Source organism: Sphaeramia orbicularis, chromosome 24 (genome assembly GCF_902148855.1).
Source record: "Sphaeramia orbicularis chromosome 24, fSphaOr1.1, whole genome shotgun sequence".
Taxonomy (NCBI): domain Eukaryota; kingdom Metazoa; phylum Chordata; class Actinopteri; order Kurtiformes; family Apogonidae; genus Sphaeramia; species Sphaeramia orbicularis.
Window position 1 is genome coordinate 7,349,278 of NC_043979.1, and position 23,779 is coordinate 7,373,056.

Sequence of the window (23,779 nt, forward strand, 5' to 3'; positions counted from 1 at the left end):
AATAATGATTCCGGAACGCTATGTAAAAGGAACAGTTCTCATTTCGCAATCAAGGTGACGTTTTGATGACAGCGCACCCCCCGCACCTGAGGAAACACTGGGCATTATGGAGGCACTGGCATGGATTCTGTGGCAGCCGCCCTGGGTGTGCCAGGGATGCCATGACTTTGGGCCAGTGCGACACTTGCCACTGGTGCTGCAGCTACATGCCATTTTCACCCGTGGCACGAAGCCGCGGGACTGGCACCCGTGGCGAGTACTGCAGAATCCACACCAGTATCTCCATATGCGCACTATACACTGCGCTGCATCCACCACTCCCTTGATCTGGAACGTAGGTCCACTGTGTAAAAGTCCAGCCTGTCTCACCTCTGTTACTCCTTTGGCTTGGCTGTGTAAATCAGTCAATGGTGGAAAAAAGGTGGGATCACCATCTCGCATTTTTTTCTGAGATCTCTGTGTAAAAGTGGCGTATGAATCCATTTCCATGTCCTCGTTTCCCTTCCAGAGCCTCAGCCTGGTTTCTGTTCAGAATTTTCTGCAGAACTGGAGACCAACATCCACCACAGTGTGTATGTGGCGCAGACGCTGGTAAAGAGAAGAGACAGGGAGCTTCAAAGAGACAAGATGGCGTGAGCAGGACCTTCAATGAAACTGTTAGATGAACATACTGCTAGTCCATATTAAGTCCTTTTCAGATGCTTTGTCCTTTCAGACCCCACCTTTTTACTATATTATGATATTATATGTCATCAGTGAACACTGTTTGATTTTCACATTTCCCCTCCAGAGTAAAACCCATGGGATATGTTGTATGTGGCAGTTCTGTAGGACTCAATAAATGATTATTTACATTGTCAAATTCTTGAAAATTATATGTATAGGATTATGTAAGGATGCTTAGATGCTTTAGAGCAGGCATGTCCAAAGTCCGGCCCGGGGGCCAATCACGGCCCGTGGTCAGATTTTATACGGCCCACAGCTTGGGTTTTAGAATGTATTATTTATGGCCCTCTTGGACTGTTGAACCGAGTACATGAATCATAAAAGGTTCAAAATGCAGTTTCTCCTTTCACCTCATGGTGGCAGCACCACTCTAACTCTATCTGGCTCTGTGACCTCGCCGTGAACCCTTTTCGCTAATTTCTAACCACGGCGCCTGTAAATAAAAAAACGAAAGTTGACAGTGAGGGCCGCTGCTTCCAGGAGAGATGGGAATTACAATTTTTTTTCACTGAAAATCAAGGCAATTATGTTTGCCTAATTAGTCAAGAGACTGTTGTCTTGTTGTCTTGTTTAACGAATTCAATGTAAAGAGACACGAGCAGACAAAACATGCTAACGCAAACGACAAGCTAACAGGGAGTGAGCGCTCCGAAAAAGTGAAGCAAATTCAAGCTGCTTTAAACTCACAACAGTGACTCTTCATGTGAACCTGAGTTCACTGAATTCACCACCAGGGCAGGCTACCAAGTTGCCAGGTTAGTTGCCTCTAACTGCTGGTGTTATGTACTAGTAGATGTGACACAAATATTACTTTCTGAATGATTTTGTGAAAGACAAGAGTAAGAGTCATATGTTTTCATCTGAAATGTTGACAGACTTTGGATTACTGAGTAATGTATGAGTAATGATTACTCATATAAGTCATGTTTAAAATGAATGTGGGGTTAAGATTTTTATCAACTTGGATGTTTAAGATACTCTATACAGTTTGTTCTATGTTATCTGACTCCAGATGTGAAAGGAAGGCAGAATTGTTTTTTGTTTTTTTGTTTTTTTTGTTTTTTTTTTAATTTGTTCACACCTGAGTGGCTTAGATTCGGTTACACTGCCATTTTAAAAAAATGATATTGTGACAATGAAAATAAAATTGTTGTAGAACAGCGCATTTATATGTAATTTTTACTGTTTAAAAAATGTCTGAAGGGACCACTGGCCCCTGGCAATGTCCACATTATCAGATCTGGCCCTCTTGAAAAAAAGTTTGGACACCCCTGCTTTAGCGGGTCTTTAACGATGACTATATCCATTTCAAATGTCAACATTACAATTGTCAACATCATGTTTTATGTTTCAGAGAGTGGAGATGAGGAGGAGCAGGAGGAGAGTGAGGAGGCTACAGAGGACCTGCTGAAACCCGGTCACCTGACCCATCTGCTGGAGGCGGAGCTAGAGGCCCAGGTGGAGGCTCTGCGTTTGGGAAATGTGACTGCAGGACTGCAGACGCTGCTGAACCAGCTGAGGACTCATAGAGACTCCCAGTCAGACGACACATCTGCAGGTTCTAGAGCAACATGACCATGACATTTACTAAGGTGCTCACTGCTGAAGCTGGTGTCTTTAATGTGCCTGTATGTCTGTAATGTCTACCCAGGAGGTGAGCCGGGCGTGCAGGTGCTGGTGCGTCTGGAGCCCCTGTTGGACATTTACTCTGACCTAGTGCGCTACTACTGGCTGTGTCACTGGGGGCCCACAGGACAACAGGAAAATTGCTGTCTGTACTGGCCAACATCTCACTGAGCTGGCTCAGAAGGTACACTCCACCTGAAACCTCCTAGATTTGCAGGGCTGTGGCTCAGGAGGTAGAGTGGGTCGGTCCAATGGGTTGGCGGTTCGAATTCCCACTGTTTGAGTCATGTGCTGTTGTGTCCTTGGGCAAGACACTTCACCAATCTTGCCTCTAGGGTCACTCACACTGATGTATGAATGTTTGGTGGTGGTCAGAGTTTGGCAACCAAGATTCCATCAGCCTGCACCAGGGCAGCAGTGGCTACAAGTGTAGCGTACCACCACCAGTGTGTGAATGTGAGAGTGAATGAATAATGGCTCTAAAATGTAAAGCACTTTGGGTGCTTTGAAAAGCATTATAGAAATCCAATCCATTATTTACTGTTATTATTAGATTCACCATATTGTACACAGGGGAAACTGAATACTGACAGTGAGTGGAAGGAGTGACTCATTGTGATACTGTGTCCTTGGTCCACAGGGTTTCTGTTTACCACAGGAGCTGTTGGCTGGTGGTGACAGTGAAGGGCCACAGAGTTTCATGACTATGAGGGTGGTGGGATGGGAGAAGGCGAGGGTGCTAAGATGTCAGTGATAAGATTGAAAATGAAGACCAGGTGAGAACACAAGGCTGATACCAATCCAATCCAACTTCATTTGTGAAGCACTTTAAAACAACCGCAGAATATTTGCTAGAGCCTCAGGGCTCCTTCTGAATATCTGTCATAACTGGAAAGTTATTTTCTACCTTATCTTCTAAACTGCAAATGTGTGGCTTTGTGCTGTTTATCATTCACAGATCTACTTATTTTTGGTACTAGTATAACACACAAGCTGAACAAAGTGTGTAGCTTCCTAGAGACCTTTCATCTATCAGAGAGCAGTGTTAGTATTCAGTGTCCCGTGTAACAGTGTTTGTGGTGTTTCAGGTGGAGGACACATTCCAGGAGGGTCAGGAAAAGGAAGAACAGCAGGACAAAGGGAATATCAAAGCTGAAGACGATGCCATTGAAATGTCAGAAGACTTTGACGGCCAAATGCACAATGCAGACAACAATGAACCAGGTAGTGATCTATCCTAATAGGCACCAAATAATGATAATATATGTCGGATGAACACAGAGCTCTGTGCTGAGTGTGTTATTGCCATCAATTTACAGGTGAGAATGAAGAGACTGATAAAGAGGATGATGATGAACTCGACAAAAAGATGGGCGACCTCGGTGAAGGTCAGACAGACACTCTGGATGAGAGGATGTGGGGAGATGATGATGACGATGAAGACGAGGAAAGAAGTGATAAGGAGGAGGAGTCTGGACAGGGCATGGACCAGGTACACGACTGATATAACAGATGCTGTTCTGTGCATGAGCCATACTGGAAATGAATTCACTGGATTGTTGCTCAAAAAAATTCTGGTGGAAATATAGTGAATACCTTCCCTGCAAAATTAACCCCTCGAAAACTAAAAATAAAGCTCCTGAAAAATATTCAACCTAAAGTACTTCAAAAATGCAAGCAAATGTATGTATATGACAAATACTGAAAACATTTTTATATATATATATATATATATATATAGTTTAATTAGAAATTGTGAAAGTGTTTTTGCTCATGATGTAAGAAAAACTATCTTTTTTTTGGAATGGAATAAATGCTTGCCAAGATTATTTTCCTTTAAAAAAAAATAGACCTGTTTCCCAGTTTTTTTGATTAACTTTCTGTTTTGCATTGTTTTTCGTTAACTTCTGTAATGATTTGAGTAAGTCTTTAATCCACTAAGAAAAAGCCTTTTTTTTTGTATGTACATGTGACTATACACAATGGAATCTAAAGATAGATGGATGGATGGATGTACTGTATTTATCCCAAACTGGGAAATTACAGTGTAGCAGCAGCATGACACACATACAAGTGGTGCCGGGCACAACAAACCCCGCCCCTCGCACGTATTGTTGCTCATTTTGGCATTGATCCAGCTGATGTCATCATTTTTATGCACGTGGTAATGTCAGCATATCAGTTGCCTCTATATATGTGCCAAGTTTGAAGTAACTTGAAATAATTGATGTTTTTATAGACATTTTAAATTTCACCCATTATAAGTAAATGGGATTTAAGAATTTAAAAATTCTTAACAAATTTGAACTTTGACTTACTTTTCCTAAAATGTAATGGCATCTATTCTGGGTCACTGTCAATCTATAAACCTAATTTGGTATGAATTCAACCAATAGTTTTGGTGCTGCAGACATTTGAAATTTTGCCCATTGTAAGTTAATGGGGAATTTTTTTTTAAATTCATGAAAAATGTGAACTTTGACCAACTGTTCCCAAAATGTAATCAGATCTATTCTGGGTCACTGGCAATGTATAAACCCAATTTGGTATGGTTTTGCTGCTAGAGTGTTAACAAACAAACCGAACCAAAAACAACACCACTTGCCTCCCCTTCAGGGAGCGGGGTAATAACAATAGAGTACCACAGCAAACAAGAGTAAAAAAAGAAATACAACACAATATCAAACACTGTACACTGTACATTATAAATTAGAAGTATAAAAAGTTTTGGGTAGAATCTGGATAATAAGTGTAATGTGCTGAAATAGAACTGTAAGGTGCAATATGTGAGTTTACATATGTTTCATTGATTGATGCTTGATAAATTAGATTTTCTAGTTACCACAAACAACATTGATTTGACATTTAATGTCAGATTTAGTTTGAATCCATACCAATACACACCTGATCAGACCAGTTGAAAAATTGCATGAATTTACATTTTGCACAGTTGGATCTTAAGAAGGTTCTAAGTAGAGTTTCAAAATGCAAAATGAAGAAATGGAAGTAAGAAAAAAAAAAAAAAAATAAAAAATTGAATAGGCAATTTATTGAAAACAACAATTAAACTGCAATAGGCTGTTCATCAGACGATCAAAAGTTTAAGACCATAGCTTTTAAAAGCCAAAATCTGTACAAAAATGTGGATTCAGTGTCATTTTCTATCAGGTATTCACACTGTCACGACCTCCTGATAGCAAAGGCAAATAAGCTTTCTCTCTTTGAACGTGGTCGGATTGTTGAGCTACATATGCAAGGCCTTTCGCAACGTGCCATTGCTGCTGAGGTTTGACACAGTAAGACAGTCATTTTGAATTTCTTAAAAGATCCTGAGCGTTATGGAACCAAAAAGTCAAGTGGAAGACCCAAAACAAATTTCACCAGCACTGAGCTCGAGGATCCGATTGGCTGTCCGTCAAGACACGGGATGATCCTCGACCCAAATTATGGCTGTTACTGGTGCCGACTGCAGCCCAATAACCATTAGATGGCATCTGCCAGATTAGGGCTTTATGAATAAAAAACGTTCAAGGAAAAAAAAAAAGATGTTTTCCAGCTGGCGCCATCTTGATCTGGGGTGCTTTGTCCTTCAGTGGAACAATGGAGCTTCAGGTTGTGCAGGGGCATCAAATGGCAGCTGGCTATGTTGAGATGTTGCAGGGGGTATCCCTCATGACTGAGGGCCCTCGTCTACATGGTAATGACTGGGTTTTTCAACAGGACAACGCTACAGTTCACAATGCCCGCCTGACAAAGGACTTCTTCCAGAGGAATAACCTCACTCTTTTGGACCATCCTGCATGTTCCCCTGATCTAAATCCAATTTAGAACATTTGGGGATGGATGGCAAGGGAAGTTAACAAAAATGGACATCAGTTCCAGACAGTGGATTCAAAATGACTCTTACTGCATCCAACCTCAGCAGCGATGGTGCGTTGTCAGAGGCCTTGCTTATGCAGCTCTACAATCCAACCACGTTCAAACAGAGAAAGCTTTTTTGCAGCAGGAGGTCATGACAGTGGGAATACCTGACAGAAAATAACGTTGAATCCACATTTTTGCACAGATTTTAGCTTTTAAAGGCTGTGATCTTAAACTTTTGATTGACTGATGAACAGCCTATTTCAGTTCAGTTGTTGTTGTCAATAAATTGCTGACTCAATTTTTTTTTTGTCTCACTCTCTTTTCTTCTTTTTGCATTTTAAAACTCTACTTTGAACCTTCTTAAGATCCAACAGTGCAAAATGTAAATTCTTGCAATTTTTCAACTGGTCTTAAGATTTTGATCAGGAGTGTACTGTTGAAAATCATGTGATTTTTGAATCCAACTATTTGATAGAAGCCTTGATGTTATTGAGAAACACATATTTGTAGCCTACTGTTTTTTTCTGTTAAATCACAAGGAGTTACTTTTTTCTCATTTTTTTGACAAAAGAAAAAAAAGCTTCTGGAATGTATTCGTACTTCAGACCGGTTTGAAGGGTTTCAGCCGCTTGTGTTGAGCTCAGCTTGTATTTTATGTATTTACTTTGTGTTCCTGTCTGGATTTCCCCAGGGTGAATCTGAGCTGGTTGCCAACGAGGACAACTTGGATGCTGCAGATCCTAACAAAGACAAGAAAAACCAGGACAAAGAACAGCAGCTGGATGAGGAGGACAAGGAGAAGATCCATGAGCAAGGCGATGAGGTTGGAAAAGATATGCACAAATAATTTGTTTAGACACTGGTGGTATTTTTTATTATTTCTACTATTTTCTAGTTTTTGTCACTGTTACCATGTGAGTTTTCTTTGTTAATCAGCATTGAAGACGTCCAGAAGTCAACAGATGTGTGTATTTCACCATCTGATTTGTTTGTGGTTATTCAGAGGGAGTTTGATGAGAATGAAGTGGACCCTTACCACTCTGAGCAAAATAAAAGGCCTGAGCCTGAGACCATGGATCTGCCTGAGGACCTCAACCTGGACCAGGAGGAAGAGGCCGGAGACCAAGGGGATGAAGATGGTGAGACTTTACAAGGAGTTTAATGCAACGTTAGAACTATTTACGAATAATATTATGAATCGTTCAGATCAACCTTCTCATCTGAACATTAAAGTGGAAAAGTTTTTCTAGGGGGAAGTACGACAAAATGATAAAAATCCCCAAACATGCTATTCTGTTTCCTGTGACAGAAGCCTCAAGGTATGTTTTTCTTCCACAGAGGAGAACCCATTTGGCATTGATGAAAAAACTATGAACATGGATGAAAAGGAGGACAGACAGGAAGATGGAGAGGAAGAGGCGGACAGAACAGAGGAGATGGAGCAAGAACCGACAGATCAATCAGGAGATGAGAAGGAACCGGAGAATAGATCTGGAGAGGAGGAGGAAGAGGAGGGAGGAGAGAAAGGAGAGGAGGAGTCAGCAGAGAAAGGCCAAGAGGAGGAGCAGGAGGAGAAGGAAGGAAAGGACAGAGGACAGGAGGATAGGACAGACCAGGACCTGACTGTTCCATGTGATGAAGGACCCAAACCAAAGGTAAAGGCACTGAAGACTGTCCATAATGTCCCACTGTTTACCTGGACAACACCTGCATCAGATCTGATTCATTTCCATGTCCTTAAGAAATGGTCTCAGAGGTGGACTCGTTCATCACCCAAGCTGAAGTCACTAAGGTGGTTGGCAAGCACTTCAGTGGCAGGGCACCGGGGTTGGATGAGATTCGCCCTGAGTACCTTAAGTCTCTGGATGTGCAGGGACTGTCTTGGTTGACACGTCTCTAACATCATGTGGCAGTTGGGGACAGTGCCTCTGGATTGGCAGACAGACCGGGGTGGTGGTCCCCCTTTTTAAGAAGGGGGACCGGAGGATGTGCTCCAACCACAGGGGGATCACACTCCTCAGCCTCCCGGGGAAAGTCTATTCCAGGGTACTGGAGAGGAGGATCCGACCAATAGTCGAACCTCAGATCCAGGAGGAACAATATGGTTTTCGTCCCATTCACGAACACTGGACCAGCTCACCACTCTCCATCGAGTGCTCGAGGGTTCATGGGAGTCGCCCAACCGGTCCACATGTGTTTTGTGGATTTGGACGAGGGCGTTCAACTGTGTCCCTCGTGGTATCCTGTGGGGGGTGGTTTGGGGCCCTCTGCTAAGGGCAGTCCGGGTCCTTCTATGACCAAAGCAGGAGCCTGGTTCGCATTGCTGGCACTAAGTCCAGGGTACATTTTGGACTCTGGCAGGGCTGCGCTTTGTCACCAGTTTTGTTCATAATTTTATGGGCAGAATTTCTAGGCACAGCCAGGGGCCAGAGGGGGTCTGGTTTGGGGACCACAGGATTTTGTCTCTGCTTTTTGCAGATTTTCATTGTCCTGTTGGCCTCATCAAACCTGGACCTTCAGCGTGTGCTGGGGCGGTTTGTAGCCGAGTGTGAAGCGAGTGGGATGAGGATCAGCACCTCCAAATCTGAGGCCATGGTTCTCAACCGGAAAAAGGTGGTTTGCCCACTCCTGGTCGGTGGGGAGTCCTTGCCCCAAGTAGAGGAGTTCAAGTATCTCATGGTCTTGTTCACGAGTGAGGGAAGGATGGAGCGTGAGATTGACAGACATCTCACATCTGACAGACTGCATCACTGCAGCGTCTGCAGTCACTGTATCGGTCGGTTGTGGTGAAGAGGGAGCTGAGCTGAGAGGCAAAGCTCTTGATTAACCGGTCAATCTACGTTCCTACTCTCACCTATGGTCATGAGCTTTGGGTCATGACTGAAAGGACAAGATCCTGGATACAAGCAGTCGAAATGAGTTTCCTCCGTAGGATGGCTGGGCACACCCTTAGGGATAGGGTGAGGAGCTCAGTCACCAGGGAGGACCTCGGAGAAGTGCCGCTGCTCCTCCACTTTGAGAGGGGTCAGCTGAGGTGGCTCAGGCATCTGTTTCTGATGCCTCCCTGGGGAGGTGTTCCTGGCATGTCCCACTGGGAGGAGACCTTGGGGAAGACCTAGGACACACTGGAGAGACTATGTCTCTTGGCTGGCCTGGGAACGCCTCAGGGTCCCCTTTGAAGAGCTAGAGGAGGTGTCTGGGGAGAGGGAAGTCTGGGCATCCCTGCTTAGACTGTTGCCTCCGTGACCCGGCCCCGGATAAGCAGTAGAAAATGGATGGATTTTAAAAAGCAGTTCTTTATTTCCATCTTTTTAGCTATATTTTCTCCACATTTTAGTAGAGTAAATAAATAAAGATAAAATTCCAAGATATTTCGATATGGTGAAGAAAACTAAGACGTAAAAAGGGGCATCCTGACTTTTGCTCCTTTGCCAAATCAATATAGCATTCATCTGAGGCACACGTGCCACAGTTTATCCACGGAGCTCACACTGTAGTGTGCAGTGTACACATCCGTGAATCTGCTGCGTATGTGAACGTGGGTCATTAGGAAAGAAAAACTTACCCAAATAAATAGTAACACTTTTAAATGCAAGTAAAAATGTATTCTGTTAAATGGATCCCATTTTATCAATATTCAATTTTGAATGTCAGCCAACATTCAAAACAAATGCATCCCAATATCATTCCAAATATCTCATTCACTTGCAGTTTCTCTACCATGGCATTCAAATCATGCACACACATGTAGGTGTATCGGTACATATCAGATAATCTTCCTATCCCTACACTACATACGCAGTGGTGGATCCACAAATAAATGGAAGAGGGGTGCTATAAAAACCACCTACAGGAATAAATGTCACATTCCGAAAATAATGAAGACAGCCAAATAGCAAATTAGTTGCTTGACAGCTCAGTGGATGTATAGCTCAAAAGACATTGGACACATTGGACTCTGATGCGGAAGACATGAGATTGATTCTTAAATGAGGAGGTCATTTTTTCGGCACATTTTCAAATGGGGGGCTGTTAGATAAATCCGTCATTGCATACGACACAGAAGAACTTGCCCCACTCTATGGTTTCAGGACGTCCTCTGACTTTGACTTGGCTTCTGAAGTTATAGTCTGCAGTTTTTAGTTCAACTTTCAAATGTATTTTGAAATTCCACTCTTTATTTAGACATAAATGCCATGTATAAAATTCTTGCTTATTGTCTATAAATCAGTGTTTCAGTATTGACTTGTTTTCAATATTACACCATTTAATACCTGTTTAAATGGCATTTAATGAAATATAATTTAGAATAGAATAGAATAGAATTGCCTTTATTGTCATTTGACCAGTACAAAGTACATCAAACGAAATTGAGTTCGATGATTAGGGACATCGGGTTGCTGCTCCTACTAGAGCGCTGCTGCAACCCTTTTCTTCGAAATTGCAGTGAAGAACAGAAGATAATGCAAAGCACAAATATAAGACATCATACAGTTTTCACACAGTATACATGGACACATGCTGGAATTTTTCCATGGATTTGAAGGGAATAGAGGGACAGCGTGAACAGCAGACGGACAGCAGACAGCAGACGTGAAAAAACAATTGGGGGTACGGAGATGCTTGAACTGTGTAATAATTGTGGAATGTGTGTGCGAAGATAAAGAGACTCCAGACTCCACTGGAGTCTCTTTAAATATAATTTACATTTGGTGGATTGAAAAAAAGTCTATTGTGAAATAGATAAATATAGTTGTAATTTTAATGTCTAATATATCAAATTAAATCCTACGTAAATCCTACGGCAAATGAAAGTCCCATGCTGTCTGAATATGAACCATAGGCACTAGGCATAATGGGTAATCACTTCATCCACCTCTGGAATCTGGACTTATCAGACCACATTACCTTTATCCAATTAAACACAGTCCAATCTTTATGTTTCTATCAAACTGATGGATGTTTAAGAAGTGAGAAGCTTCTGCATCAGTTAAAGCATTAAAAGACTGAAATATATTAATCACTACAGTTAACATCCAATGAAAGGATCTGAACCATGTGCTGTTTTTGGGATGGGCAGTGAATATATTTACTTTTTTGATCCTCCTGGTCCTCTGTAGCAGACGCATCTACTCCTGGCTACATTTAACAAACCGACACCTCTATGAGCCATAAAATAGGACTCTGTCTCGGTCAGATGATCAGTGCATCTCTATGACACGTTGTTTGTCTAAAAATGTATGACCAAGTTTAATAGTAAAGAATAAGTCAGTGTGTGCACTTCATTACTCATCTGTGTGTACATTCTCTAACTGTTCAGCTGTTCTGTTGACGACAGGAGGATGAAGGAACAGGTGAGGAGGAAGAGGAGTCAACGGAGAGGAAGGAGCACGACCCCACAGGTCAGACCGGAGATGAGAATGTTCAGAGTGACACAGCAGTGGAGGTGGCAGGAGAGGCATCTGAGAGAGACCAGGCAAAAGAGGTGACCGTAGACCCCCTCCCCCACCCCTCACCCCTGGACTCCAGTTCGGTTTGTCACCCCTCTGAACCACTGTGTATTGTCAATGTTTGTCAGGAACATGGCAGTGGAGCTGCTGATGCCAGCCAATCAGAAGGTCACCAGTCAAAGATGACTGCAAGGATGGCCTTACAGAGGCAGACGGACAGGAGGACCCAGGTAATGGGGGGGGGGGGGGGGTTAAATGGTAAATGTAATTACAAAAAAACATATCTCACAGTTGTTTAATAAGAGATGATGGTAACGAAGCGACAGGGAACTTTCATAGCGTTCATAAAGACGGGTCTGGTTCACAGTGGCATAAACCATGCCTCACTAACACACACCTGATTTTTAACTTTTTGAGACACAGGAAGCATTTTTGATGCTTTGAACTCATCACAGCTGGATTCTACTGCCTAAGTCAATGGTTCTCTACCTTTTTTGAACAAACACCCCCTCACCTCCTCATGAGCCTCCTGCACCCCATCACATGAATGTCATGCCTCAATTGGCCAATAATAACATGCATTTGGTCCCTCACTCATTTGGTCCCTAGGCCTATATTATCCAAGTTTTTAAATTAACCACTATGTAACTGAAGGCGGAGGGTTGCAGGAAGAACCAGCCTCTCCCCCACTGTAAACAGTGAGCTGGACTTTGCTCTTAATAAAGAGATGCTGTACGAGGCCACAAACCTGCTCTCTGTCTGGTTTACCCTCTGAGCGAACTGATTGGAAATGCTCCATTTCGAGTGCTGCTCCTTGAAATAAGCCACATCCTTAGATGCCTTGTCAGGATATATTTTATTCAGGTGGCTCCTTAAATGTGAGGGTTTCATCACATTTCATCATTAGAAATAACCTGCTTGTAAATCAGGCACATCAGAAGACTAGAAAACGACTTGGAGAGCGCAGACCTCCACGAAGACAGATCAGCCCCCCCCCAACCTCCAAAACTGAATCATTTCTTCCTTGTGCCAGTATTACCATTTCCAGAAAATTTCATAGAAACACCCCCCCTCCCCCGATCACCAAAAATTTAATCATCTGTACCTTGTGCCGGTATCAACTTTTCCTGAAAATTTCATGAAAATCCGTCCATATCTTTTTCAGTTATCTAGCTAACAGACAGACAAACACCGACGAAAACATAACCTCCGCCGTTACACTTGGCAGAGGTAATAAACATTTGTTGGTGAGGAAATAAAACCCAAAGTTAATGTAATTGACACTGCGATCAGCCTGCACTTTTTTTTTTACTTTCCGCCATGTTTGATTAATTTTTGATATTAAACTTTTCATACATAATTGTGCTTGTGCACATTTTGATTGGGTGTGAAATTTTATCCTGTGAAGCCGGGTTTGGCTGCTGTCAGCCATCAGGAGCCGTCAAGCCCTCTATGCCCAAAAATTCTAGCGCTTAGTCAGCGCTGCATAGGAATTTGTTTAGCACCATTGCTATGGCGATAACATGCTGGTAGTAGGAAAACAAGAGCAATAGCAGCACTGGTATTTCTATTCACACCCATAATACATAGTTTTATCTTATTTCATGTTCAAATGAGCAAAGTTTGTTCTGATATAGATACTTAAACTTTGTGATGAATAAGAGTGACTAAGGCCCCCCATTTGTGCTTGAGTTCCCCCTCTCAGCTTTCTTGCTCAAAACGCCCCATGATATAGTCCAAATGTCCCCTTGGAGGGTGGTACCCCACCGATGAGAAACCCTAGCCTAAGTGAAGAATAAGCTGCCAGGCTTATAATTAGAATGACGAGACACTATCATATCACATGTGTACTCTAGTTCCTGGTATGTTGAATTGAACAGATTTGAAGATTTCAGGATTCAGATAACGCCATCTGCCTGTCTCCCATTTGTGCAGTTTGTGTTTTGTTTTCTAAAGTGCTGTGTCACTTAGATTCTGAGAAATGCTGTAAAGTTTTGATTTTGTTCTGCAGAGCTATAAGAGAAAGCCTGGTCAGGCAGACGACAACCGCTCCATGGGTGATAACAACCAACACATCAACAAGCGTCTGAGGACTGTGGAAAACTCCAGAGACCAGGCAGAGGACAGCAGGCCGAGCGATGGCCAGCAGGAGTCAGACTTGTATGAGCACATAGAGCAGGGAGAGAGCACTTATGATGCCCAGACGTACGGTCAGTGAACACCTCATCCACACATTCAGCTCTTACGTCAGGTCTACATCAAATAAGTGGATGTCATGTCGGCTGCTTTTTAGATGTGGCCAGTGCAGACCAGCAGAAAGCAGCAGGACCTCAGCAGAGCCAGGACAGTGAGGACCATGAGGATGTTACCATGGAAACAGAGGACCAAGAGGAAGTTGAGGTGTCTGAGGTGCAGGAGCTGAAGCCTGACCATCTGGACTCCACAAAGGCCTCTGAGAAAGGTGTCACAAACACAGCCTGGTGGATTTGTGTGTTTACAGTGCTATCCAAACAGACTGTTAACTCCCCTGTCCTCTGTTTGTCCTGCTTCATCCAGGTGTGGACAGTGGAGAAACAGAAGTCCAGATGCAAGGAGAGGCTGAGGACAAGGAGGACAAATGGAAGGACAGACAACATGACAAATATGAAGAGTGTGCAGACAGAAGCACAGAGTCAACCATTCACACTGTACCTGAGCTGCTGTTGGACACCTCACTGACCCAGGCAAAAACACTTCACACTATTCTCATATTTATATGACATAAAAATCTACAGATTTGACTGTTTACTGTTTTTGTGATTTGGATCTAGAGTAGCCCTTTAAACTATCAGCTAAACATCTGCAATGTGGTATTTTTACATCTGTATTTAACAGACTCACTGTTCTGAGGCTCTGAGTTACACTGATGAGATAAACATTGCTGAAGGGTCCATTACTTGTGTTATATCTTTGCAGAGAGCAGCGCAAGATCCAGACGAGATCCGGAGGGAAATGGAGCTGCAGCTGGAGGCCTGGCATAAACTGCCTCCAGGAACTCAGGAAGAGGTCAGGGCTGGTTTCAATGTAGACAGACCACAGTGACTGTACGGTGTATAAGGACATATAAGAACACTAATGTAGATGCTTTATCAACACTGTTGAACATCAACCACTATTTCAATTCAATTCAGTTTTATTTGTATAGCCCAATATCATAACAAGGTTATCTCAAAGGGCTTTACAGAGTCAGTTGGATGTAAACAACAACAGTCAAATAAACAGCAAGAGAATGAGTAATGTCCAGGGCATCCCCCGTCCTTAAACCCTCCTTCTCGGCAAGGAAAAACTCAAACCCAGTGGGAAAAGGGAGAAACCTCGGGGAGAACCACAGTGATGGAGAGATCCATTTAACTGATGGGAAACTGTCAGGGCTGGAGGATGATCAGGAGCCACAATTTAAATCAAAGGTGTTTTTGAACAGTTTTCAACAATATTGTTTTAATGCCAAATATATCAATCAATCAATTATCCTAGTCTTTCAGGAGGTGTATATTTATTTGACATCACTGGTGATAATTCCCATAATACCCTTTCAGCATATTGTAGTTAATTTGATGTGAGTAGAAACTAGATGTTGCACAACTTCATGGTGAAGTTTGTTCATGTATTACTGTGTGTTGCGCAGGAGGGGGCAGCAGCCTCCATGTGGCACCAGTACCAAGCCCTGACCTCAGCACTGTCACAGCAGCTGTGTGAGCAGCTCCGTCTCATCCTGGAGCCCACGCAGGCTGCCAAACTCAGGTCAGCACCGCTTCAGTACCCACACCACACACCCTACTATCCTGATGGATGTTCAGAGCTTCCACACTCACTGAGTTTATGTTGGCCTTCACAGAGGAGACTACCGCACAGGGAAACGCCTCAACATGAGGAAGGTGATCCCATACATCGCTAGCCAGTTCCGCAAAGACAAGATCTGGCTGAGGAGGACCAAGCCCAGTAAGAGAGAGTACCAGATCTGTCTGGCTGTGGATGACTCATCCAGTATGGTGGACAATCACTCCAAACAGGTGAGGCCAGGAGCAGCTCCAGTTTCTGCTATGGTTTAATCCATGTGCACAGGTACTGTAACCCTAACCCATGTGAACAGAAGCCAACATAACAGTGTGTTTTTGTGTGTGTTAGCTGGCGTTTGAGTCTGTGTCAGTGATCATCAACGCTCTGACTCTGCTGGAGGTGGGACAGGTGTCTGTGTACAGGTAACAGGCCTTTACTGCTCTGACTTTGGTTTGTGATGGTGGGTGACTGGTCTGCTTCACATCTACACCTGGTCTGTAGTTTTGGTGAACAGGTGCAGCTGCTCCATCCGTTCCAACAGCAGTTTAATGACGAGTGTGGAGCTCGGATCCTCAGACTCTGCCAGTTCCAGCAGAGGAAGACCAGGATTGGACAGGTCCACACTCATTTATTCTGATCTGCACAGACAGGACACTGATTTTAGCTTTACTTCTCTTTTTATTACATTATCTCCCTCTTATGCTTTGATGTGACTGAATATTCTCTATGTGTTGTTTCTGAAGTTTTTGGAGACTTCAACCAAAATGCTTCTAGCAGCTCGACAGCAGATTCCAGGATCCACAGCCTCAGGTAAAGAATGTGATCACTGGGTGTATAGAGAAAACCTTCTGCCATCATCAAATGATTATACTTTGAAGTATGAACTGTATGTGGCATTCAGTGTCATCATTGATTGTTATACCATAAACCCGATATATAACTATATATTCCCATGACACAGGGTACATAGTTATACCATCTGTCCGAGATTGTTGTGCAACTGATTTTTTGAAGACTATTCACCTGACTCTTTTCTAATTTGACACACTTATTTTCACTTATGTAATTGTTGTTTTTATGTAAATCTTTCCCACAACATCCAGGACATGAAATGTTAGGTTGTGGTGAGCTAACACAGCTAAAAGCATGGTGACTGTTGGGCCAGCATGCACAGCTACTATAGGGCTCATGGTAAGACTGACAGTGTGACCTTTGATCCCATCTCCACAGAAACAGCCCAGCTGCTACTCATCATGTCAGACGGCAGGGGTCTTTTCCTGGAGGGGAAGGAGCGAGTGATGGCCGCTGTACGAGCAGCACGCAATGCAAATGTGTTCATCATCTTCGTGGTGCTCGACAACCCTAACTCCAGAGTAAGAGACAAAAAGGACCCAGTCAGACTGGACAAATGGAAAATATTCACCTTAGATGAACATGAAGCAGATCCCAAAGATGGAACAAGACAAAAATCTAGAAAAACAGTATCAAGACAAAAACAGATGAATAGTGTAAATGACTAAACAAGATGAAAATGATGTAAAAGATGTAACATGTTGTAATATGAAAACCTTATTAACAGATAAAAATTATGCAGGACAGAACACAAATTTTTTTTACCCTTTTTCTGTTTCAAACCAGTCTTTATTCACTGTCTGGCCTTGTTACACTTACTATACTGTCATCTTCTGTTATTGACACAGGAGACGGATTCATTAATTACATATACGAAGTTTGTCTTCCATTTTAACAACATGGCATGAGGTCCTGCTAACTTTTGAATTGTACTTTATCCACAGTTTGTGTCTCACTTTTCCTACTGTCTGTTTTTACATGTGTTTGTTCTTCTACTGGACTAAATTCCTCCTCTGCTCTACAGGACTCCATCCTGGACATCAAGGTGCCCATATTCAAAGGTCCAGGAGAGCTGCCGGAGATCCACTCGTACATGGAAGAGTTCCCATTTCCCTTCTACGTCATACTGCGAGATGTCAACGCATTGCCGGAGAACACTGAGTGATGCTCTCCGACAGTGGTTCGAACTGGTCACAGCATCCGACCAGTGACTATCCGAGGACTGAACAGATGATGTGCAGCTGTACATGTGCCTTTCTTTCTGGTCCCTCTTGTCCTTTGGAGTAGACTGTAGAGTTTGATAGCAGTCTTTGCTGTCTGTCTTTGTAATCAGGGGAACCCTCTTTCTTTTTGTGTTGTCATGAGGATTGCTTTCACTTGCACGTCCGAGAAAGCGGTAGAAACAAAATGTGATTCTCTTTGTTGTGAATGGACTCAATGAAGTCAGTAAATACCTCTGTCCCTGTACTATACCCCCTCCCCCCCATCATGTCTGTGGATGTTTTAGTCATTCATGTGCAGTGAGAACACGGAGCTGACAGCTGTATGGCCGTCACAGGACTCATAATGTGCCTTGGAAAGGAGGAAAATAAAATAGTACTGCATCTCACATTTACACCATATCTGCTCTTCAGTGAAGCATAGTGGGAGCGTGTCCCAGCTCTCAGGATCTGAAATGAATGAGAAGCACAGGACCAACTGGTTCACCCTTGGACACTGAGAGCTATTTTAGTGACACACATCCTCACCACCTTCAATAAGAGTTAAGCTGACGTTTTCTCACCTCAGTGTTCTGTAATGAGGACATTCATACAAGTCAATGTCAGATTGAAAAGAACCACATCTATCAGTTAAACCATGTCACTGATGAGCCTGACAATAAACTGTTTACAAGGCTTCTGGCTTTGACTTTTATACATAATACACAACAGTCCTTTAACACACCCTTCTAATGTCCGTTATGGAAAAGAAAATGAGGAACAACTACATGCACTCCACTATATTTGTATAAGAATCTGATGTCATATTCAGCTGAGTTTTTCATCCAGTCTGACAAGTGAAAAGCATGCATCTCTAAATGAAGGGTGAAATGTTCCTTTTGAATCATGTTTCTTCATGTGAAATAAAACAATTTTGTGGAAAATGTATTGTGTCACAGCTGAAAACACGCCTGCTGTTCTGAGCTCATGAAACACTGAATTTTTTAGAGATTAGTGATCTTATAGAATATGAGGCATTGCTGTAAATTAAAGGTGGGGTCTGAAATGTTTTTCTGGAGCATTTTTATTATATTCCTTAAAATCCCCTTCACACCCCGATTACAACTAATTAATTAAATGCTCTAACACAAAAATTAAAAAAAAAACTAGAAGCACTTGGAGAGCGCAGACCTCCGCCAAGGCTGATCAGTGGCGCCCCCCGTGGGCCCCACCCCACCCCACCCCCGATCACCACCAAAATTTAATCATTTCTTCCTTATCCCATTTCCAACAAACCCTGAAAATTTCATCCAAATCTGTCCATAACGTTTTGAGTTATGTTGCACACTAACGGACAGACAAACAAACAAACAAACAAACCCTGGCAAAAACATAACCTCCTTGGCGGAGGTAAAAATAAAAAAATCAGTCACCTGTGGAACGGGCAGAACTGAAAAAACACCATCCAATCATTTTGAGCGCCCGCTCGAAATGATTGAACGGTGATACGTCTATCAAACTCAACCCCTCCCCCCTTCCCACCTCTGCCCGTACCCCTCTTTGCCTTCCTAGAGGCTGGAGCGCTTTTACAGGAAGCGTAGCCAGAACCTGGCTAGATTAGTTATATTAAGATGGAAAGTTCACGGGCAAACTGTTTTGTCACTAACATACACTACTAGGAAATGTAACATTAGTCACATAGGTCTGAACTGGGGCTGTTCTGGAAGAGCAGAGGTGTTAGAGGAAACTGAATGAGCTATGCATGGATACGTGAGCCGGAGCCTCAGCCGGTGCTATAGTCGGGGTAGGAGCCCGAGGCGTACGGGAGCGAAGCAGGGGACGGAGCCTCAGCCGGTGTCGGAGACGGTTTGGCCGGACCGGACCGTAGACGGCGTCGGAGCCCAACCCGGGTCCGGAGCAGCCGCCGGCAAATTGTTGCTATGCAGCGCTCGTGAACCCTCAGCAACAAGCATTGCGCGTGCCATTACTCTGGAGGCGTGGCTTCGGAGGGACGTCTGAAGAAAGGGGTTTGGACTTTTGAACCGAGTATTTTCAAAATGTAGCGAGCTCGAACCATTTTTCTAAGATCTCAGACCCCACCTTTAAAGCCGTTTTTACCCTGGGTCTCACTGGCCACAAGGTATTGGGTCTTTTAGCTGTCGTTGCCACATGCTGTTGTCCTCCTCTTTACGAGGAGGCGCTGTGACAATCCGGGACTAGAGCAGCCGGTATCATCAACATGACAACATCCGGCCGGAGCCTCACGGTGCCGGTGCCGGACGGTGACTGACCGACAAATATGACGGTGTCGAGGCTTCCACCGGCGGCGCTGTCACTCAGACAGGTACACCTGTGGCTTTGTTCATTAAAATAGAGGAACATTGAACACGACATGAACTTAAGTAATAGAGGGCACGTGCCTATGAGTCCATGTTTGTTCCGGTCTGGGTTCATGACAGGCCCGGTTCGGTCTTACATTGGAACCTCCGTTTAGTACCCGTCGGAAAGGTTTCACAGAAGCGACCGTTTGAAATATATGAAGACTCTAGTCATTCACTGTTTTCTATTCTTGCGCTATCTTTGATCTTCGGGTAAATCAGTTTCATGTGTTATATTTATGATCCATCACCTGCCGCTGACACAGACAGAACACAGCTAGAGAGCCTGGTATTTTATTATGTAAGGGTGATTCTCCAGCTCTCGAGGAATTTGTGTTCCAGGCAGAAATAACCAAAACAATGACACATTTGTGGGTTTTTTGTTTGTTTGTTTGTTTGTTTGTTTGTTTTTTTGTGTGTGCCATATTTACTTGAAAGCAAGATGAACACACAAAAAATGAAAAGATCGATCAATTATTATTTTTAGCTATTACATAATCTCATAATATTGGTTCAGTTTTGATCTAATAGTAAGTTTATGGACAAATGATACATACATTTCTTATTTTAATGAAATATAGCGTGTGCTTGTAACGTGCTTTTCATTTTTTTTTTTAAAAAAAATACCTGTCCCTAGGGGTCACTGTCATTTCCACAACACACTTCAAAATGTTATTTAATAGATTAAAAAAAAAACAAAAACATTTGTATACTACTAAATCCATGTGAAACCAAAAGTCTGTTTATTGGTTGTGATTTCCAAACAGCTCATATTTCCTTTGAATGTACAAATAATGAGAAAAATAACATTTTATTTTGTGTATTTTGAGTATATTAGGTGCAATCTCTAAAACAGGGATTAGAAGGCTGAATTCCGAAACAGTCATTTCTATTCCACAATCTTTGTTTATTGTGATGGAAAAGACACGCTGTGATGGAAATGATAATGCCAGTGTCATGAATGCACTTATTTGGCTCATGTCACTTAAAATTCTGTGTTAAATTGTTTTACAAAACACTTCATCAAATAATTCATATTGTAAGTGAAACTACAAGAATAAAATTGATATGTAAATGTGACACTGTCTGTTCTTTAGATGGCACACAAGATCACAGCAGAGAGATCAAACCCATACAGAGAAAGGATTAAATCACATCTACTTAAATACTAAGACTTTCTCTGAAAAGACAGAAAGATACCTGAAAAAAAGAACGAGGTAATGTCAGATCTGACAGAATTGACACAGAGAGAAAAGAAACATTAGAAGACAATGGCGAACTTCTCAACTAAACAGATGCAGAAAGTTAAAAAGACTGGCTGAAGTAATGAAGTTTATGACTGAACAGCACCACCAGTCACCAGGAGGAGCAAACACTTGGTGACAGTGGCAAGGAAAACCCTCCACAGACCATGCCTTTAGTGACTGTTTAGGTCTTTACGTGGATAAAAGTGGATAAAAACAGCAGGACTCCCTTCAGTTGATATTTGTTGTGCCCAGACCAACCGTCTGCATGTTTCATCAACATTAGGAAATGAAATAATGTTTTGTAGGCAAAAAAAGGGAATAATTTGAGATTGGTCAGAAGTATTGGCGTAATGATCGCAGACAACTGACAGCATATAAATGGGCTTTTAGTACTGTGAAAAAATGTCATTGTACTTTCTTGGAAGTATTATTTTGGGGCTTGGTGAATGCATTGTGAATTTCTTTGGTTTGTTCTAGTTCTTGCAGAGACAGAAGGTTCTGGGAATTTACAGAAACATGTTGAGGACGATACGGCAGGTACCAGATGAGGCGGACAGGAAGTACCTGAGAGACTGGGCCAGAGATGAGTTCAAGAGGAATAAGAATGCCACAAACCAGGTGTGTTTGTCGTGTTGGTACATTTCCACCCTGTTAAAGCTATAGTTTTCACTCAGACTATGGAACACCACAGTGAGCACAATTCTGTGATGGTCCTTCTAATCCCCCGTCCATCTGGACACGCATCACATTATTTCAAGGCCCATGAACAGGTTGCAGGTTTAGAAGGTGAACATGAACAGGCTGTAGGTTTAGAAGGTGAACATTAACAAGCTGTAGGTTGTCTTAGTGTTTGCGTGTTCTTTGTTCTCCAGGATGCTGTCCGTATGATGATCACACAGGCCAACAATCACCTGGAGACACTTCAGAAGACATTAGCACTGGCCAGAAGTTGAAGCTAATGTGGACTGGTTCTACATGGAGACCACAATGTGGTCCATTGTATGTGCTCCGTCACCTCTGTAACAGACTAAATAACCAGCTGCTTTGGGTTTTTTTTTTTGATATAATGTATTAAAGAACCCACACACTGTCTGAATGATGCTTTTATGTTTTTTAATAGAAAATATGTTCTGTTGGATGTTAAACTACACAGGACTGTGGGCATTCATCATGCTCACATGTACATGTGGTATTCAGAGTTCCGGTTCCAGACATGGCCTGTGGATTGAGGTACCAGTGTCCCTTGTCATGGTTTGAGGTGATCAAAGCTGCAGAGATATTACCAGTGGAATGAGAGCACAGAAGAGCCTCCTCTGACTGTCGACATTATCACATCTAATGTCTGGTCCTGTTCTGAGGCAGTGACGTGGGCTGACGTAGATCGGCCCAGGTCCAGAGTGGAGTCTGCAGGGTGCCATTGGTCTGTGGGGTCATCTGTATTTTTTACACTGTGGGTATTAAAAGTCAGTCTGTGTACAAGTAGATAGAGGTCAGCATGGAGAAACAAAGAACTACACGTGGACCACCTTGGACACGACCACTTGAGCCACACCAGAAACCCAGTACGTTTTAATGCTTATGTGCAAATACTACATCCTCTTACCAGTATTTAGTATAAAATATGCTCAACGCTGTTGTGATGGATTTACAAGTGATTAAATAGGTTTAAATGATGTCTCGTTCAATAAATCCATGTTTTCCTTGTGTTTCTCATACTCCAGTGAATGTCCCTGCAGGGACTGGAAAGGCAAATAATAAAATTGAATTTAAACTACATTTTCTTTACTAATTAAATAAACTGAAATTCCAGCAATGGATATTTTTCACATTTTTGATTTTTTTTTTTTTATCGTGACGAGTACATAATATATATTTAAGAGTGACATTCATATCTTACAACTACTAAAACTATGAAATGTAACATTTATATCCATCGTCTTTAAACCCTACTAAATGCTGTAAGTGTCACATATAAACACTGGTGACAGGAAGCAGCATTTACACATCAAACTGTTTTAGGAGTGCTTTGATTTTGTCTCATTTCCAATAATTACAGACCATTTAGTGTCTTTCTAAATAGTATAAACACAGACCTAGAGAACTGGAAATTGACAGAATTATGTTGATTATGCTGAAGTATTCTTACATGCATATGTGTATTTATGTAATAGTTACAAACCTTAAACTAGGAGTCTGAAAGTGTTTTATATTGCACAGATGGTGTTTTGAGGTTACAAAAAAAAAAATACTTTGAGTAAAACCAATTCACTTATTAATTCCTAGCATTTCACATTTTGACACAATACTGTATTTTTATTTGTCTTTGTCAGTGAGCCCATTTATATTCATACTAATGCTCTGATCATTATCTGATTTCTGGAGTTACCAGATTATTCAAGTGATCAGCATAAATTGATATGTAACAGCAGTAATCTCATTATGAGAAATCGAATTACAACTGGATTTCACCTCAAAACTCTGATGTCTTCCTGTATCTGATTTATTTTGTTCTTTTACATCTGCACGTGTAAAAACAATTAAAATTGTAGAAATGGAAGTTACATAGTCAAATATGAGCGGAAGACAATAACAGGAAGTTTGAGTCTACCCATTACTATGTA

The 23,779-nt window shown here is 42.3% G+C and overlaps 2 protein-coding genes across 2 annotated transcripts in view; both read left to right on the forward strand.

Moving 5' to 3' along the window:
- Positions 1 to 18,479, forward strand: part of mdn1 (midasin AAA ATPase 1) — a 103,928-nt gene extending 85,449 nt beyond the window's left edge. Inside the window, 27 exon segments of the mRNA XM_030127817.1 lie at positions 509 to 628; positions 2,078 to 2,292; positions 2,398 to 2,452; positions 2,455 to 2,514; positions 2,517 to 2,536; positions 2,993 to 3,038; positions 3,041 to 3,091; positions 3,094 to 3,128; positions 3,441 to 3,576; positions 3,672 to 3,844; positions 6,908 to 7,039; positions 7,220 to 7,355; positions 7,555 to 7,871; positions 11,555 to 11,701; positions 11,795 to 11,896; positions 13,678 to 13,876; positions 13,960 to 14,127; positions 14,223 to 14,389; positions 14,622 to 14,711; positions 15,331 to 15,446; positions 15,541 to 15,715; positions 15,831 to 15,904; positions 15,984 to 16,098; positions 16,226 to 16,292; positions 16,713 to 16,855; positions 17,359 to 17,487; positions 17,489 to 18,479. Coding sequence (XP_029983677.1) covers positions 509 to 628; positions 2,078 to 2,292; positions 2,398 to 2,452; positions 2,455 to 2,514; positions 2,517 to 2,536; positions 2,993 to 3,038; positions 3,041 to 3,091; positions 3,094 to 3,128; positions 3,441 to 3,576; positions 3,672 to 3,844; positions 6,908 to 7,039; positions 7,220 to 7,355; positions 7,555 to 7,871; positions 11,555 to 11,701; positions 11,795 to 11,896; positions 13,678 to 13,876; positions 13,960 to 14,127; positions 14,223 to 14,389; positions 14,622 to 14,711; positions 15,331 to 15,446; positions 15,541 to 15,715; positions 15,831 to 15,904; positions 15,984 to 16,098; positions 16,226 to 16,292; positions 16,713 to 16,855; positions 17,359 to 17,487; positions 17,489 to 17,545 — 3,245 coding nt within the window. The 3' untranslated portion in view covers positions 17,546 to 18,479.
- Positions 18,480 to 19,586: 1,107 nt separating this feature from the next.
- lyrm2 (LYR motif containing 2) lies at positions 19,587 to 22,254 on the forward strand. Its single transcript, XM_030127816.1, has 3 exons — positions 19,587 to 19,877; positions 21,636 to 21,776; positions 22,031 to 22,254. The coding sequence occupies exons 1-3, from the start codon at positions 19,833 to 19,835 to the stop codon at positions 22,109 to 22,111; spliced, it is 267 nt and encodes an 88-aa protein (XP_029983676.1). The 5' UTR covers positions 19,587 to 19,832; the 3' UTR covers positions 22,112 to 22,254.
- Positions 22,255 to 23,779: the final 1,525 nt, after the last annotated feature.

What these genes read in the sequence shown, in the direction of transcription:
- lyrm2 (XM_030127816.1), top strand. Translation starts at nt 19,833, where the DNA reads ATGACGGTGTCGAGGCTTCCACCGGCGGCGCTGTCACTCAGACAG. An exon ending in CGGCGCTGTCACTCAGACAG is followed by an intron (nt 19,878 to 21,635) that starts GTACACCTGTGG and finishes GGTTTGTTCTAG; the next exon opens with TTCTTGCAGAGACAGAAGGT. An exon ending in ATAAGAATGCCACAAACCAG is followed by an intron (nt 21,777 to 22,030) that starts GTGTGTTTGTCG and finishes TTTGTTCTCCAG; the next exon opens with GATGCTGTCCGTATGATGAT.